Source organism: Xenopus tropicalis, chromosome 5, assembly GCF_000004195.4.
Source record: "Xenopus tropicalis strain Nigerian chromosome 5, UCB_Xtro_10.0, whole genome shotgun sequence".
Classification (NCBI taxonomy): domain Eukaryota; kingdom Metazoa; phylum Chordata; class Amphibia; order Anura; family Pipidae; genus Xenopus; species Xenopus tropicalis.
Window position 1 is genome coordinate 163,874,936 of NC_030681.2, and position 18,066 is coordinate 163,893,001.

An 18,066-nucleotide genomic window follows, 5' to 3' on the forward strand; every position below is an offset into this window, starting at 1 on the left:
CGGCTAGCAATGCACAGCACCTTCTACTTTCTGCATTAGCATAGGGAGAGAGGGCCGCACAGGCTAGCAATTCTCAGCGTCCTCTACTTTCTGCTGCCTCTGCATTAGCATAGGGAGAGAGATGAGAGATGAGATGATGAGAGATGATGAGAGATGATGAGAGATGATGAGAGATGATGATGAGAGATGATGATGATGAGATGATGAGATGAGAGATGATGAGATGATGATGAGAGATGATGAGAGATGATGATGAGAGATGATGAGAGATGATGAGAGATGCTGAGAGATGATGAGAGATGATGAGAGAGTGCCGCAGAGGGTAGCTAACGCTAGGTAGCCTTGCCAGCTAGCAATCCTAAGCATCCTCTACTTTCTGCTTCCTCTGCATTAGCATAGGGAGAGAGGGCCGCACAGGCTAGCAATGCTCAGCACCTTCTACTTTCTGCATTAGCATAGGGAGAGAGGGCCGCACAGGCTAGCAATTCTCAGCGTCCTCTACTTTCTGCTGCCTCTGCATTAGCATAGGGAGAGAAGTTCGCACAGGCTAGCTAGCCTTGCCGGATAGCAATGCTCAGCACCTTCTACTTTCTGCATTAGCATAGGGAGAGAGGGCCGCACAGGCTAGCAATTCTCAGCGTCCTCTACTTTCTGCTGCCTCTGCATTAGCATAGGGAGAGAGGAGAGAGGAGAGAGGAGAGAGGAGAGGAGAGAGATGAGAGGAGAGAGATGAGAGGAGAGAGATGAGAGGAGAGAGATGAGAGGAGAGAGATGAGAGGAGAGAGATGAGAGGAGAGAGATGAGAGGAGAGAGATGAGAGGAGAGAGATGAGAGATGAGAGATGAGAGATGAGAGATGAGAGATGAGAGATGAGAGATGAGAGATGAGAGATGAGAGATGAGAGATGAGAGATGAGAGATGAGAGATGAGAGATGAGAGATGAGAGATGAGAGATGAGAGATGAGAGATGAGAGAGCCGTAGAGGGTCGCTCAGGCTAGGTAGCCTTGCCAGCTAGCAATCCTCAGCGTCCTCTAATTTCTGCTGCCTCTGCATTAGCATAGGGAGAGAGAGCCGCACAGGCTAACAATCCTCAGCACCCTCTACTTTCTGCTTCCTCTGCATTAGCATAGGGAGAGAAGGCAGCACAGGCTAGCAATCCTCAACATCCTCTACTTTCTGCTGCCTCTGCATTCGCATAGGGAGAGAGGTTCGCACAGGCTCGCTAGCCTTGCCAGCTAGCAATGCTCAGCACCTTCTACTTTCTGCATTAGCATAGGGAGAGAGGGCCGCACAGACTAGCAATTGTCAGCGTCCTCTACTTTCTGCTGCCTCTGCATTAGCATAGGGAGAGAGATGATGATGAGAGATGATGATGATGATGAGAGATGATGAGTGTGGTATTTCCCTGATTGTGCTAGCGGCTCATACGTCATACGTTGTGTGACATTTCTGGTGGCAGTGGTGCGGATATGGATGCTAGCACATCAGGGAACTACTTGGACCTTACAGCTCATGAGCTCTCTGAGCTCCGGCTACCCACGTTGCAACGGCTCTGCCACCGGTGGGGTATTGACCCAGAGGGGAAGCGGAGACACGAGCTGATGGAGCTACTCACTCCCCATGCTCAGCCTACCCAAGAAGGCGACACCCAGGGGGACCCGGACACTCCTGAGGGGGGAGAAGAGATTTGTAACTTGCATCAAGATGCAGCGGAGGGAGGTGAGGACAGCACTCTCACTATGTTCCATAAACACTTAGCTGCTATTGGCCCAGGCCTGTCCCCAGCAGAACGGCTAGAGGTATGGCGCCTAACTTTGCAGGCCAATCAGCCTGGGCCCTTGAGCTCTGTGCCTGCTGTGGGGTCACCCAATGCTCAGCGGCAAGTGGTAAAATTAACTCATGCTGCTTTCCCCACATTTGATGAATCTAAGCAGAGCATAGACGGTTTCCTTCGTTCCTTTGAAGGTTTGTGTGAGGACCACCGAGTCCCTCAGGAGGAGTGGGTGCTTATACTGGCGGGTAAGCTCACAGGTAAAGCTAATGAAGTTTACCAGGAAATCCCATATCCTCAGAGGGCGAATTATGGGGAAGTACGGCGGATACTTTTAGCCAGCTATTCCATTACGCCGGATTCCTACCGGAGAACATTCCGTAGCTTGGTTAAAATCCCTCAAGATACCTACCAGAACTTTGGTGGGAAACTACAAAGGGCATTTCGCCACTGGATACGCGGCAACAAGACCCACACTCTGGAAGATTTATGCCAGCTTATCCTTAAGGAACAATTCCTGGAACGATGCCCCACTGAGGTACGGGAGTGGGTAAGTGACCGCAAGCCAGGCACCCTAGATGAGGCCACCCAGCTAGCGGATGAGTATATTGAGAACCGCTCCCAGGCCCGCCCCCTTACCCTTACTTCAGGTACTATGGTCAACACCCGTGGTCTGGACTGCCCCCAGCCTCCGCGGTTAAACCATTTACCTAATCGCACCCTCTCAGCACCTACTCGCGCAGCCACACCCCGGACCTGTTTCCGTTGTGGATCTCTGGCCCATTTATCTCCAGCCTGCCCTTTAAATCTACGTCCTGCCCCACCAGGGCCCACAGGGAGGCTCTCTGCACCTCGGCAGGTCGCTGCTGTGTCTTCACCAGATGTTCGTCAGCAGGTTATCCAGACAGTACGGCAGCTTACCACAGACCCAGCGGTTGCCCCTCCCAGGCCGAGAGAGGATGTAATAGAGGAATATGTTGTCTTGGGGATGGGCTGGAACAACAGTGGACAGCCCAGAAAACATGTACTTCCTGTCAGGATCAATGGTAGGCAGGTGGAGGGATTCTTAGACTCAGGATCATTTATTACCCTAGTGGAGCCCCATATTGTCTCTGCAGATGCAGTGATTCCTGGCAAAACTGCCCGCATTGTTCTGGCTGGGGGGCACAAACAAGATATTCCCATAGCCCAGGTCACCTTGGATCTAGGACACGGACCGTTTACTCATCGAGTTGGCATACTGCGACAACTGCCTGCTGAGATCCTCCTGGGCAACGATGTGGGCCATATTGAATGCAGCCTCTCCCGAAATACTAATGAAGTCAACGCTGTCTCCATGGATGCGCCACAAGGGGTAAGAGAACCTGCAGCTGACTGTGACAGTCCCCCTACCCCTGACTTGCTCCACCCCACTTCCTTTAGGGAAGCTCAGCACACTGACCCTACCTTAGAATGTATGCGAATTAAGGCAGGGAAACCCCCAAATGAGCGAGGTGAACAGATTGTTTGGGAGCGGGGGCTACTCTATAGGATTGTGAAGGGGAACCCCAACCAGCCATGGAAGTGTTCCCGACAACTTATAGTACCCCTGAGTTACCGGGCTCAGCTTCTTCACATGGCCCATGAGATCCCTTTAGCTGGACACCAGGGGGTTACCCGTACTCGACACCGATTGACCCAAAATTTTTACTGGCCTGGCATCTCACAGGAGGTGACGCGGTACTGCCGCACATGTGACAGCTGTCAGAGGACAGGCAGGGCCAATGATAAACCCAAGTTTCCCCTCTGCCCCTTGCCCATCATCAGTGAGCCCTTCCAACGGGTGGCAGTTGATCTTATTGGGCCCCTTAGCCGGCCAAGCCGTTCTGGAAAACAGTATATCCTCACTGTAATGGATTATGCCACCCGGTACCCAGAAGCTGTAGCATTGCGTAAAATTGATGCCCCCACAGTGGCTGATGCCCTTATCCAGATTTTCAGCCGGGTGGGCTTTCCTAGTGAAATATTGTCAGACCAGGGACCCCAGTTCACATCCCAACTACTGCAATGCCTGTGGCAGCGTTGTGGGGTCCGGGCGATCCACTCATCCCCATACCACCCCCAGACAAATGGTCTTTGTGAGAGATTTAATGGGACACTAAAGACCATGTTACGGACATTTGTGGAATCTGGCGAGAAGGACTGGGAGCGTTATTTGCCCCATTTGCTATTTGCCTATCGAGAAGTTCCCCAAGAGTCCACAGGATTCTCTCCCTTTGAACTGTTGTATGGTCGAAGGGTCCGAGGCCCCTTAGATTTACTATGTGAATATTGGGAAGGGACCCCACAATCACAAGAAGTCCCCATAATCCCCTATGTATTAAAGTTCCGCCAGCGTCTGGAACAAATGACCAGCCTGGCACATGATCACCTCTCCGCAGCTCAGCAAAGACAGAAAGTGTGGTATGACCGCAAGGCCAGGGAACGCAGGTTTATGGAAGGAGACAAGGTGCTTCTCCTAGTTCCCACACGTCATGACAAGCTCCAGGCTGCATGGGAAGGACCCTATGTGGTCACTCATAAGCTTCATGATACAACCTATGTGGTAACTCCCCCTGAGGACCCATCTCACTATAAGACTGTCCACATAAATATGATGAAGCCTTATCACATCAGAGAGGACATTGTTAGTGCCATATGCAGTGCACCAGTTGAAGGTACTGATGATCCTCCACTCCCCAACCTTATTGAGGAGGCCACTCCAGCCAGGGGAATAGATGCAGTTACCATAAGTGACCACCTTCACCTATCTCAACAAGACCAACTTCATAAAATTTTGCATTCCTATTCTCCCATGTTTTCGGCGAACCCAGGGCGCACCCACTGGGCTGAACATAAAGTTGAGACAGGAACTCAGTTACCTATACGTAGCCCTGCTTACCGAGTGGCCGAAGCAGTTCGGCCAGAGATGAAAAGTCAGATAGATGAGATGTTGGCCTTTGGGGTTATTACTCCCTCCCATAGCCCATGGGCTTCACCTGTGGTGCTGGTGCCCAAGAAAGATGGTAGTACCCGATTCTGTGTGGACTATAGACGACTTAATGATGTGACCACCACTGATGCTTACCCAATGCCCAGGGTAGATGAGCTCTTAGACCGGCTGGGAAATGCAAAATATTTGACTACCCTTGATCTCAGCCGCGGTTACTGGCAGATTCCCCTTGCCCCTAGTGCCCAGGAAAAGTCAGCCTTCCTCACCCCCTTTGGTTTATACCAATTTACGACAATGCCCTTTGGTATGAGAAACGCGCCCGCAACTTTCCAACGCCTGGTGAACAGGCTGCTGGAGGGAATGCAGGACTTTGCTCAGGCCTATCTGGATGACATAGCTGTCTTTAGCCAGACTTGGGAGGAGCATCTCCAGCACCTCCAGCGAGTGTTTGCTCAAATTCAGGATGCTGGGCTTACCCTTAAGCCAGAAAAGTGCCACTTAGCCATGGCCGAGGTACAATACTTGGGACATAGAGTTGGGGGTGGGCAGCTTCGCCCTGATCCTGCTAAAGTTGAGGCAATTTGTCAGTGGCCTATACCCAAAACTCAGAAACAGGTATTAGCCTTCTTAGGAACTTCAGGTTATTATCGGAAATTTATCCCTAACTATAGTACTGTTGCCAAACCCTTGACAGATCTGACAAGTCGCCAACGTTCTCGAACCATTGTGTGGACCCCAGAATGTGAGTCAGCCATGAACACTCTAAAGCAAGCTCTGGCTAGTTCCCCTGTGCTGGCGGCCCCAGATTTCTCCCGGCGCTTCATTTTGCAGACTGATGCTTCCAATTTTGGCCTTGGAGCAGTACTTTCCCAAGTTAATACCTATGGTGAGGAGCACCCCGTTGCCTACCTGAGCAGGAAACTGTTACCCCGAGAGGCTGCCTATGCCACCATTGAAAAGGAGTGCCTGGCAATTGTATGGGCTTTACAAAAACTGCAGCCCTATCTGTATGGCAGAGAATTCACTGTTGTGACAGATCACAACCCCCTCAGTTGGTTACAGAGGGTCTCAGGAGACAATGGGAAACTTCTAAGATGGAGCCTCCTACTTCAACAGTATAACTTCACCATTCAACACCGAAAGGGAAAAGAGCATCACAATGCAGATGGACTCTCACGCCAGGAGGACTAACCGACCAGCGGTGGTTCCTGAGGCCCTCCCTAATAAAGGGGAGCCCCAGTGAAACCACCTGCGCCAGGGGGGAGAAGTGTGACCAAAAACCCTTATACTGGCCCCATGTTTAGCCAGTGCATGTTAGCCAAGATGGTGGCAGCCCATTGTTCTGTTTTCCCGCCGAAAGGGTTTTAAACAAAGAAGCTCCCAGAAGTCCCCTCCAGAGGAGCTGGGCTAGTCCCTCCTAGGTTAAACCCCTCCCCTAATGATGCTGCAGGGGACCCAGCCAATTGGAGCTGCTAGGGTTGGGTTAAGCAGAAGCAGGGTCAGCCTCCTAACCAATCAATCCTAGGGGGTGTGGAAAAGAGGGGAGGTACCAGCAGCAGGGTAGAAAACCCAGAGGTTGTGGGTGGAGAAGGAGCTTTTGGTTCATCTGGGTGTAACCTCGCTACGGCAGGACACCCTCCCCTGCGGTTCCTTGGGATCCATCCTAGCTCAGGCAGGAAGATTCCCTCCAACTGGATTACCCTAACCCCTGTGGAAGGACTATTTGCCCCTGGAACCAAGGTAGTGTGTTTCTGTGGAACTACCCAAAAAGGAACTTTGATTATTTCCATTGGAACTGCCTGGGGAGGCTACCCAGGTAATTGTGGCTGTCTGGGTGGGACACCTTTGTGTATTGGGGGTTGGGCTGGGAGACTCTACCTTTGTTCCCTGGAGACTGTGCAGAGGGGGGTTGCCCTGAAGACTCCCTGAAGGAGGATTTGATGTAATTGGGACTTGTGGACCTTCCATGCGTATTGCCCTTTCCCTGTTTATCTACGTTTGGTTGTAATAAACCCCTGTGAAACAACCCCTGTGGCACGTGTGGTATTTCCCTGATTGTGCTAGCGGCTCATACGTCATACGTTGTGTGACAATGAGAGATGATGATGAGAGATGATGATGAGAGATGATGATGAGAGATGATGATGAGAGATGATGATGAGAGATGATGATGAGAGATGATGAGAGATGATGAGAGATTGCCACAGAGGGTAGCTAACACTAGGTAGCCTTGCCAGCTAGCAATCCTAAGCGTACTCTACTTTCTGCTGCCTCTGCATTAGCATAGGGAGAGACGGCCGCACAGGCTAGCAATCCTCAGCATCCTCTACTTTCTGCTGCCCCTGCATTAGCATAGGGAGAGAGGTTCGCACAGGCTAGCTAGCCTAGCCGGCTAGCAATGCACAGCACCTTTTACTTTCTGCATTAGCATAGGGAGAGAGGGCCGCACAGGCTAGCAATTCTCAGCGTCCTCTAATTTCTGCTGCCTCTGCATTAGCATAGGGAGAGAGATGAGAGATGATGAGAGATTGATGAGAGATTGATGAGAGATTGATGAGAGATTGATGAGAGATTGATGAGAGATGATGAGAGATTGATGAGAGATGATGAGAGATGATGAGAGATGATGAGAGATGATGAGAGATGATGAGAGAGTGCCGCAGAGGGTAGCTAACGCTAGGTAGCCTTGCCAGCTAGCAATCCTAAGCATCCTCTACTTTCTGCTTCCTCTGCATTAGCATAGGGAGAGAGGGCCGCACAGGCTAGCTAGCCTTGCCGGCTAGCAATGCTCAGCACCTTCTACTTTCTGCATTAGCATAGGGAGAGAGGGCCGCACAGGCTAGCAATTCTCAGCGTCCTCTACTTTCTGCTGCCTCTGCATTAGCATAGGGAGAGAAGGTCGCACAGGCTAGCTAGCCTTGTCGGATAGCAATGCTCAGCACCTTCTACTTTCTGCATTAGCATAGGGAGAGAGGGCCGCACAGGCTAGCAATTCTCAGCGTCCTCTACTTTCTGCTGCCTCTGCATTAGCATAGGGAGAGAGATGAGAGATGAGAGATGAGAGATGAGAGATGAGAGATGAGAGATGAGAGATGAGAGATGAGAGATGAGAGATGAGAGATGAGAGATGAGAGATGAGAGATGAGAGATGAGAGATGAGAGATGATGAGAGATGAGAGATGAGAGATGATGAGAGATGAGAGATGAGAGATGAGAGATGAGAGATGGCCGCAGAGGATAGCTAACGCTAGGTAGCTTTGCCAGCTAGCAATCCTAAGCGTCCTCTACTTTCTGCTGCCTCTGCATTAGCATAGGGAGAGAGGGCCGCACAGGCTAGGTAGCCTTTCCGGCTAGCAATCCTCAGAACCCTCTACTTTCTGCTTCCTCTGCATTAGCATAGGGAGAGAGAGCCGCACAGGCTAACAATCCTCAGCACCCTCTACTTTCTGCTTCCTCTGCATTAGCATAGGGAGAGAAGGCCGCACAGGCTAGCAATCCTCAGCATCCTCTACTTTCTGCTGCCTCTGCTTTAGCATAGGGAGAGAGGTTCGCACAGGCAAGCTAGCCTTGCCGGCTAGCAATGCTCAGCACCTTCTACTTTCTGCATTAGCATAGGGAGAGAGGGCCGCACAGGCTAGCAATTCTCAGCGTCCTCTACTTTCTGCTGCCTCTGCATTAGCATAGGGAGAGATGATGATGAGAGATGATGAGAGATGATGAGAGATGATGAGAGATGATGAGAGATGATGAGAGATGATGAGAGATGATTGATGAGAGATGATGAGAGATGATGAGAGATGATGAGAGATGATGAGAGATGATGAGAGATGATGAGAGATGATGAGAGATGATGAGAGATGATGAGAGAGTGACGCAGAGGGTTGCTAACGCTAGGTAGCCTTGCCAGCTAGCAATCCTAAGCATCCTCTACTTTCTGCTTCCTCTGCATTAGCATAGGGAGAGAGGGCCGCACAGGCTAGCAATGCTCAGCACCTTCTACTTTCTGCATTAGCATAGGGAGAGAGGGCCGCACAGGCTAGCAATCCTCAGCGTCCTCTACTTTCTGCTGCCTCTGCATTAGCATAGGGAGAGAGGTTCGCACAGGCTAGCTAGCCTTGCCGGCTAGCAATGCTCAGCACCTTCTACTTTCTGCATTAGCATAGGGAGAGAGGGCCGCACAGCTAGCAATTCTCAGCGTCCTCTACTTTCTGCTGCCTCTGCATTAGCATAGGGAGGATGAGAGATGATGATGAGAGATGAGAGATGATGAGATGAGAGATGAGAGATTGATGAGAGATGATGAGGATGAGAGAGAGATGAGAGTGATGAGAGAATGAGAGATGATGAGAGATGATGAGAATGATGAGAGATGATGAGAGATGATGAGAGATGAGATGATGAGAGATTGCCACAGAGGGTAGCTAACACTAGGTAGCCTTGCCAGCTAGCAATCCTAAGCGTACTCTACTTTCTGCTGCCTCTGCATTAGCATAGGGAGAGACGGCCGCACAGGCTAGCAATCCTCAGCATCCTCTACTTTCTGCTGCCTCTGCATTAGCATAGGGAGAGAGGTTCGCACAGGATAGCTAGCCTAGCCGGCTAGCAATGCACAGCACCTTCTACTTTCTGCATTAGCATAGGGAGAGAGGGCCACACAGGCTAGCAATTCTCAGCGTCCTCTACTTTCTGCTGCCTCTGCATTAGCATAGGGAGAGAGATGAGAGATGAGATGATGAGAGATGATGACAGATGATGATGACAGATGATGATGACAGATGATGATGACAGATGATGATGACAGATGATGAGAGATGATGAGAGATGATGAGAGATGATGAGAGATGATGAGAGATGATGAGAGATGATGAGAGATGATGAGAGATGATGAGAGAGTGCCGCAGAGGGTAGCTAACGCTAGGTAGCCTTGCCAGCTAGCAATCCTAAGCATCCTCTACTTTCTGCTTCCTCTGCATTAGCATAGGGAGAGAGGGCCGCACAGGCTAGCTAGCCTTGCCGGCTAGCAATGCTCAGCACCTTCTACTTTCTGCATTAGCATAGGGAGAGAGGGCCGCACAGGCTAGCAATTCTCAGCGTCCTCTACTTTCTGCTGCCTCTGCATTAGCATAGGGAGAGAAGGTCGCACAGGCTAGCTAGCCTTGCCGGATAGCAATGCTCAGCACCTTCTACTTTCTGCATTAGCATAGGGAGAGAGGGCCGCACAGGCTAGCAATTCTCAGCGTCCTCTACTTTCTGCTGCCTCTGCATTAGCATAGGGAGAGAGAGATGAGAGATGAGAGATGAGAGATGAGAGATGAGAGATGAGAGATGAGAGATGAGAGATGAGAGATGAGAGATGAGAGATGAGAGATGAGAGATGAGAGATGAGAGATGAGAGATGAGAGATGAGAGATGAGAGATGAGAGATGAGAGATGAGAGATGGCCGCAGAGGATAGCTAACGCTAGGTAGCTTTGCCAGCTAGCAATCCTAAGCGTCCTCTACTTTCTGCTGCCTCTGCATTAGCATAGGGAGAGAGGGCCGCACAGGCTAGGTAGCCTTTCCGGCTAGCAATCCTCAGAACCCTCTACTTTCTGCTTCCTCTGCATTAGCATAGGGAGAGAGAGCCGCACAGGCTAACAATCCTCAGCACCCTCTACTTTCTGCTTCCTCTGCATTAGCATAGGGAGAGAAGGCCGCACAGGCTAGCAATCCTCAGCATCCTCTACTTTCTGCTGCCTCTGCTTTAGCATAGGGAGAGAGGTTCGCACAGGCTAGCTAGCCTTGCCGGCTAGCAATGCTCAGCACCTTCTACTTTCTGCATTAGCATAGGGAGAGAGGGCCGCACAGGCTAGCAATTCTCAGCGTCCTCTACTTTCTGCTGCCTCTGCATTAGCATAGGGAGAGAGATGAGAGATGATGAGAGATGATGAGAAGAGATGATGAGAGATGATGAGAAGAGATGATGAGATGATGAGAGATGATGAGAAGAGATGATGAGAGATGATGAGAAGAGATGATGAGAGAGATGATGAGAGATGATGAGAGATGATGAGAGATGATGAGAGATGATGAGAGATGATGAGAGATGATGAGAGATGATGAGAGATGATGAGAGAGTGACGCAGAGGGTTGCTAACGCTAGGTAGCCTTGCCAGCTAGCAATCCTAAGCATCCTCTACTTTCTGCTTCCTCTGCATTAGCATAGGGAGAGAGGGCCGCACAGGCTAGCAATGCTCAGCACCTTCTACTTTCTGCATTAGCATAGGGAGAGAGGGCCGCACAGGCTAGCAATTCTCAGCGTCCTCTACTTTCTGCTGCCTCTGCATTAGCATAGGGAGAGAAGTTCGCACAGGCTAGCTAGCCTTGCCGGCTAGCAATGCTCAGCACCTTCTACTTTCTGCATTAGCATAGGGAGAGAGGGCCGCACAGGCTAGCAATTCTCAGCGTCCTCTACTTTCTGCTGCCTCTGCATTAGCATAGGGAGAGAGATGAGAGATGATGAGAGATGATGAGAGATGATGATGAGAGATGATGATGAGAGATGATGATGAGAGATGATGATGAGAGATGATGATGAGAAGAGATGATGAGAAGAGATGATGAGAAGAGATGATGAGAAGAGATGATGAGAAGAGATGATGAGAAGAGATGATGAGAAGAGATGATGAGAAGAGATGATGAGAGAGTGACGCAGAGGGTTGCTAACGCTAGGTAGCCTTGCCAGCTAGCAATCCTAAGCATCCTCTACTTTCTGCTTCCTCTGCATTAGCATAGGGAGAGAGGGCCGCACAGGCTAGCAATGCTCAGCACCTTCTACTTTCTGCATTAGCATAGGGAGAGCGGGCCGCACAGGCTAGCAATTCTCAGCGTCCTCTACTTTCTGCTGCCTCTGCATTAGCATAGGGAGAGAAGTTCGCACAGGCTAGCTAGCCTTGCCGGATAGCAATGCTCAGCACCTTCTACTTTCTGCATTAGCATAGGGAGAGAGGGCCGCACAGGCTAGCAATTCTCAGCGTCCTCTACTTTCTGCTGCCTCTGCATTAGCATAGGGAGAGAGATGAGAGATGAGAGATGAGAGATGAGAGATGAGAGATGAGAGATGAGAGATGAGAGATGAGAGATGAGAGATGAGAGATGATGAGAGATGATGAGAGATGATGAGAGATGATGAGAGATGATGAGAGATGATGAGAGATGATAGCTAACGCTAGGTAGCTTTGCCAGCTAGCAATCCTAAGCGTCCTCTACTTTCTGCTGCCTCTGCATTAGCATAGGGAGAGAGGGCCGCACAGGCTAGGTAGCCTTTCCGGCTAGCAATCCTCAGAACCCTCTACTTTCTGCTTCCTCTGCATTAGCATAGGGAGAGAGAGCCGCACAGGCTAACAATCCTCAGCACCCTCTACTTTCTGCTTCCTCTGCATTAGCATAGGGAGAGAAGGCCGCACAGGCTAGCAATCCTCAGCATCCTCTACTTTCTGCTGCCTCTGCTTTAGCATAGGGAGAGAGGTTCGCACAGGCTAGCTAGCCTTGCCGGCTAGCAATGCTCAGCACCTTCTACTTTCTGCATTAGCATAGGGAGAGAGGGCCGCACAGGCTAGCAATTCTCAGCGTCCTCTACTTTCTGCTGCCTCTGCATTAGCATAGGGAGAGAGATGAGAGATGAGAGATGATGAGAGATGATGAGAGATGATGAGAGATGATGAGAGATGATGAGAGATGATGAGAGATGATGAGAGATGATGAGAGATGATGAGAGATGATGAGAGATGATGAGAGATGATGAGAGATGATGAGAGAGTGACGCAGAGGGTTGCTAACGCTAGGTAGCCTTGCCAGCTAGCAATCCTAAGCATCCTCTACTTCTGCTTCCTCTGCATTAGCATAGGGAGAGAGGGCCGCACAGGCTAGCAATGCTCAGCACCTTCTACTTTCTGCATTAGCATAGGGAGAGAGGGGCCGCAAAGGCTAGCAATTCTCAGCGTCCTCTACTTTCTGCTGCCTCTGCATTAGCATAGGGGAGAGAAGTTCGCACAGGCTAGCTAGCCTTGCCGGCTAGCAATGCTCAGCACCTTCTACTTTCTGCATTAGCATAGGGAGAGAGGGCCGCACAGGCTAGCAATTCTCAGCGTCCTCTACTTTCTGCTGCCTCTGCATTAGCATAGGAGAGAGATGAGAGATGAGAGATGAGAGATGAGAGATGAGAGATGAGAGATGAGAGATGAGAGATGAGAGATGAGAGATGAGAGATGAGAGATGAGAGATGAGAGATGAGAGATGAGAGATGAGAGATGAGAGATGAGAGATGAGGATGAGAGATGAGAGATGAAGAGAGGCCGCAGAGGGTCGCTCAGGCTAGGTAGCCTTGCCAGCTAGCAATCCTCAGCGTCCTCTAATTTCTGCTGCCTCTGCATTAGCATAGGGAGAGAGAGCCGCACAGGCTAACAATCCTCAGCACCCTCTACTTTCTGCTTCCTCTGCATTAGCATAGGGAGAGAAGGCAGCACAGGCTAGCAATCCTCAGCATCCTCTACTTTCTGCTGCCTCTGCATTAGCATAGGGAGAGAGGTTCGCACAGGCTAGCTAGCCTTGCCGGCTAGCAATGCTCAGCACCTTCTACTTTCTGCATTAGCATAGGGAGAGAGGGCCGCACAGACTAGCAATTCTCAGCGTCCTCTACTTTCTGCTGCCTCTGCATTAGCATAGGGAGAGAGATGATGATGAGAGATGATGATGAGAGATGATGATGAGAGATGATGATGAGAGATGATGAGAGATGATGATGAGAGATGATGAGAGATGATGATGAGAGATGATGAGAGATGATGAGAGATGATGATGAGAGATGATGAGAGATTGCCGCAGAGGGTAGCTAACGCTAGGTAGCCTTGCCAGCTAGCAATCCTAAGCGTCCTCTACTTTCTGCTGCCTCTGCATTAGCATAGGGAGAGACGGCCGCACAGGCTAGCAATCCTCAGCATCCTCTACTTTCTGCTGCCTCTGCATTAGCATAGGGAGAGAGGTTCGCACAGGCTAGCTAGCCTTGCCGGCTAGCAATGCTCAGCACCTTCTACTTTCTGCATTAGCATAGGGAGAGAGGGCCGCACAGGCTAGCAATTCTCAGCGTCCTCTACTTTCTGCTGCCTCTGCATTAGCATAGGGAGAGAGATGAGAGATGAGATGATGAGAGATGATGAGAGATGATGATGAGAGATGATGAGAGATGATGATGAGAGATGATGAGTGATGATGAGAGATGACGAGAGATGACGAGAGATGACGAGAGATGACGAGAGATGACGAGAGATGACGAGAGATGACGAGAGATGACGAGAGATGACGAGAGATGACGAGAGATGACGAGAGATGACGAGAGAGTGCCGCAGAGGGTAGCTAACGCTAGGTAGCCTTGCCAGCTAGCAATCCTAAGCATCCTCTACTTTCTGCTTCCTCTGCATTAGCATAGGGAGAGAGGGCCGCACAGGCTAGCTAGCCTTGCCGGCTAGCAATGCTCAGCACCTTCTACTTTCTGCATTAGCATAGGGAGAGAGGGCCGCACAGGCTAGCAATTCTCAGCGTCCTCTACTTTCTGCTGCCTCTGCATTAGCATAGGGAGAGAAGTTCGCACAGGCTAGCTAGCCTTGCCGGATAGCAATGCTCAGCACCTTCTACTTTCTGCATTAGCATAGGGAGAGAGGGCCGCACAGGCTAGCAATTCTCAGCGTCCTCTACTTTCTGCTGCCTCTGCATTAGCATAGGGAGAGATGAGAGATGATGAGAAGAGATGATGAGAGATGATGAGAAGAGATGATGAGAGATGATGAGAAGAGATGATGAGAGATGATGAGAAGAGATGATGAGAGATGATGAGAAGAGATGATGAGAGATGATGAGAAGAGATGATGAGAGATGATGAGAAGAGATGATGAGAGATGATGAGAGATGATGAGAAGAGATGATGAGAGAGTGACGCAGAGGGTTGCTAACGCTAGGTAGCCTTGCCAGCTAGCAATCCTAAGCATCCTCTACTTTCTGCTTCCTCTGCATTAGCATAGGGAGAGAGGGCCGCACAGGCTAGCAATGCTCAGCACCTTCTACTTTCTGCATTAGCATAGGGAGAGAGGGCCGCACAGGCTAGCAATTCTCAGCATCCTCTACTTTCTGCTGCCTCTGCATTAGCATAGGGAGAGAGGTTCGCACAGGTTAGCTACCCTTGCCGGCTAGCAATGCTCAGCACCTTCTACTTTCTGCATTAGCATAGGGAGAGAGGGTCGCACAGGCTAGCAATTCTCAGCGTCCTCTACTTTCTGCTGCCTCTGCATTAGCATAGGGAGAGAGATGAGAGATGATGAGAGATGATGATGATGAGAGATGATGATGAGAAGAGATGATGAGAAGAGATGATGAGAAGAGATGATGAGAAGAGATGATGAGAAGAGATGATGAGAAGAGATGATGAGAGATTGACGCAGAGGGTTGCTAACGCTAGGTAGCCTTGCCAGCTAGCAATCCTAAGCATCCTCTACTTTCTGCTTCCTCTGCATTAGCATAGGGAGAGAGGGCCGCACAGGCTAGCAATGCTCAGCACCTTCTACTTTCTGCATTAGCATAGGGAGAGAGGGCCGCACAGGCTAGCAATTCTCAGCGTCCTCTACTTTCTGCTGCCTCTGCATTAGCATAGGGAGAGAAGTTCGCACAGGCTAGCTAGCCTTGCCGGATAGCAATGCTCAGCACCTTCTACTTTCTGCATTAGCATAGGGAGAGAGGGCCGCACAGGCTAGCAATTCTCAGCGTCCTCTACTTTCTGCTGCCTCTGCATTAGCATAGGGAGAGAGATGATGATGAGATTGATGAGATGATGAGATGATGAGATGATGAGATGATGAGATGATGAGATGATGAGATGATGAGATGATGAGATGATGAGATGATGAGATGATGAGATGATGAGATGATGAGATGATGAGATGATGAGATGATGAGATGATGAGATGATGAGATGATGAGATGATGAGATGAGAGAGCCGCAGAGGGTCGCTCAGGCTAGGTAGCCTTGCCAGCTAGCAATCCTCAGCGTCCTCTACTTTCTGCTGCCTCTGCATTAGCATAGGGAGAGAGAGCCGCACAGGCTAACAATCCTCAGCACCCTCTACTTTCTGCTTCCTCTGCATTAGCATAGGGAGAGAAGGCCGCACAGGCTAGCAATCCTCAGCATCTTCTACTTTCTGCTGCCTCTGCATTAGCATAGGGAGAGAGGTTCGCACAGGCTAGCTAGCCTTGCCGGCTAGCAATGCTCAGCACCTTCTACTTTCTGCATTAGCATAGGGAGAGAGGGCCGCACAGGCTAGCAATTCTCAGCGTCCTCTACTTTCTGCTGCCTCTGCATTAGCATAGGGAGAGATGAGAGATGAGAGATGAGAGATGAGAGATGAGAGATGAGAGATGAGAGATGAGAGATGAGAGATGAGAGATGAGAGATGAGAGATGAGAGATGAGAGATGAGAGATGATGAGAGATGATGAGAGATGATGAGAGATGATGAGAGATGATGAGAGATGATGAGAGATGATGAGAGATGATGAGAGATGATGAGAGATGATGAGAGATGATGAGAGAGTGCCGCAGAGGGTAGCTAACGCTAGGTAGCCTTGCCAGCTAGCAATCCTAAGCGTCCTCTACTTTCTGCTGCCTCTGCATTAGCATAGGGAGAGAGGTTCACACAGGCTAGCTAGCCTTGCCGGCTAGCAATGCTCAGCACCTTCTACTTTCTGCATTAGCATAGGGAGAGGGCCGCACAGGCTAGCAATTCTCAGCGTCCTCTACTTTCTGCTGCCTCTGCATTAGCATAGGGAGAGAGATGAGAGATGATGAGAAGATGATGAGAAGATGATGAGAAGATGAGAGAAGATGAGAGAAGATGAGAGAAGATGAGAGAAGATGAGAGAAGATGAGAGAAGATGAGAGAAGATGAGAGAAGATGAGAGAGCCGCAGAGGGTCGCTCAGGCTAGGTAGCCTTGCCAGCTAGCAATCCTCAGCGTCCTCTAATTTCTGCTGCCTCTGCATTAGCATAGGGAGAGAGAGCCACACAGGCTAACAAGCCTCAGCACCCTCTACTTTCTGCTTCCTCTGCATTAGCATAGGGAGAGAAGGCCGCACAGGCTAGCAATCCTCAGCATCTTCTACTTTCTGCTGCCTCTGCATTAGCATAGGGAGAGAGGTTCGCACAGGCTAGCTAGCCTTGCCGGCTAGCAATGCTCAGCACCTTCTACTTTCGGCATTAGCATAGGGAGAGAGAGTCGCACAGGCTAGCAATTCTCAGCGTCCTCTACTTTCTGCTGCCTCTGCATTAGCATAGGGAGAGAGATGATGAGAGATGAGAGATGAGAGATGAGAGATGAGAGATGAGAGATGAGAGATGAGAGATGAGAGATGAGAGATGAGAGATGAGAGATGAGAGATGAGAGATGAGAGATGAGAGATGAGAGATGAGAGATGAGAGATGAGAGATGAGAGATGAGAGATGAGAGATGAGAGATGAGAGATGAGAGATGAGAGATGAGAGATGAGAGATGAGAGATGAGAGATGAGAGATGAGAGATGAGAGATGAGAGATATCCGCAGAGGGTCGCTCAGGCTAGGTAGCCTTGCCAGCTAGCAATCCTCAGCGTCCTCTACTTTCTGCTGCCTCTGCATTAGCATAGGGAGAGAGAGCCGCACAGGCTAACAATCCTCAGCACCCTCTACTTTCTGCTTCCTCTGCATTAGCATAGGGAGAGAAGGCCGCACAGGCTAGCAATCCTCAGCATCTTCTACTTTCTGCTGCCTCTGCATTAGCATAGGGAGAGAGGTTCGCACAGGCTAGCTAGCCTTGCCGGCTAGCAATGCTCAGCACCTTCTACTTTCTGCATTAGCATAGGGAGAGAGGGCCGCACAGGCTAGCAATTCTCAGCGTCCTCTACTTTCTGCTGCCTCTGCATTAGCATAGGGAGAGAGATGATGAGAGATGAGAGATGAGAGATGAGAGATGAGAGATGAGAGATGAGAGATGAGAGATGAGAGATGAGAGATGAGAGATGAGAGATGAGAGATGAGAGATGAGAGATGATGAGAGATGAGAGATGAGAGATGAGATGAGAGATGAGAGATGAGAGATGAGAGATGAGAGATGAGAGATGAGAGATGAGAGATGAGAGATGAGAGATGAGAGATGAGAGATGAGAGATGAGAGATGAGAGATGAGAGATGAGAGATGAGAGATGAGAGATGAGAGATGAGAGATGAGAGATGAGAGATGAGAGATGAGAGATGAGAGATGAGAGATGAGAG

General features: G+C 50.1%; 1 protein-coding gene across 1 annotated transcript; it reads left to right on the plus strand.

Annotated features, from left to right (window-relative positions):
* Window positions 1–1,399: 1,399 nt before the first annotated feature.
* Window positions 1,400–6,023, plus strand: LOC116410834. The gene has a single exon (XM_031901987.1). It carries the CDS (start codon window positions 1,471–1,473, stop codon window positions 5,932–5,934), a length of 4,464 nt encoding a protein of 1,487 aa, XP_031757847.1. The 5' UTR covers window positions 1,400–1,470; the 3' UTR covers window positions 5,935–6,023.
* Window positions 6,024–18,066: the final 12,043 nt, after the last annotated feature.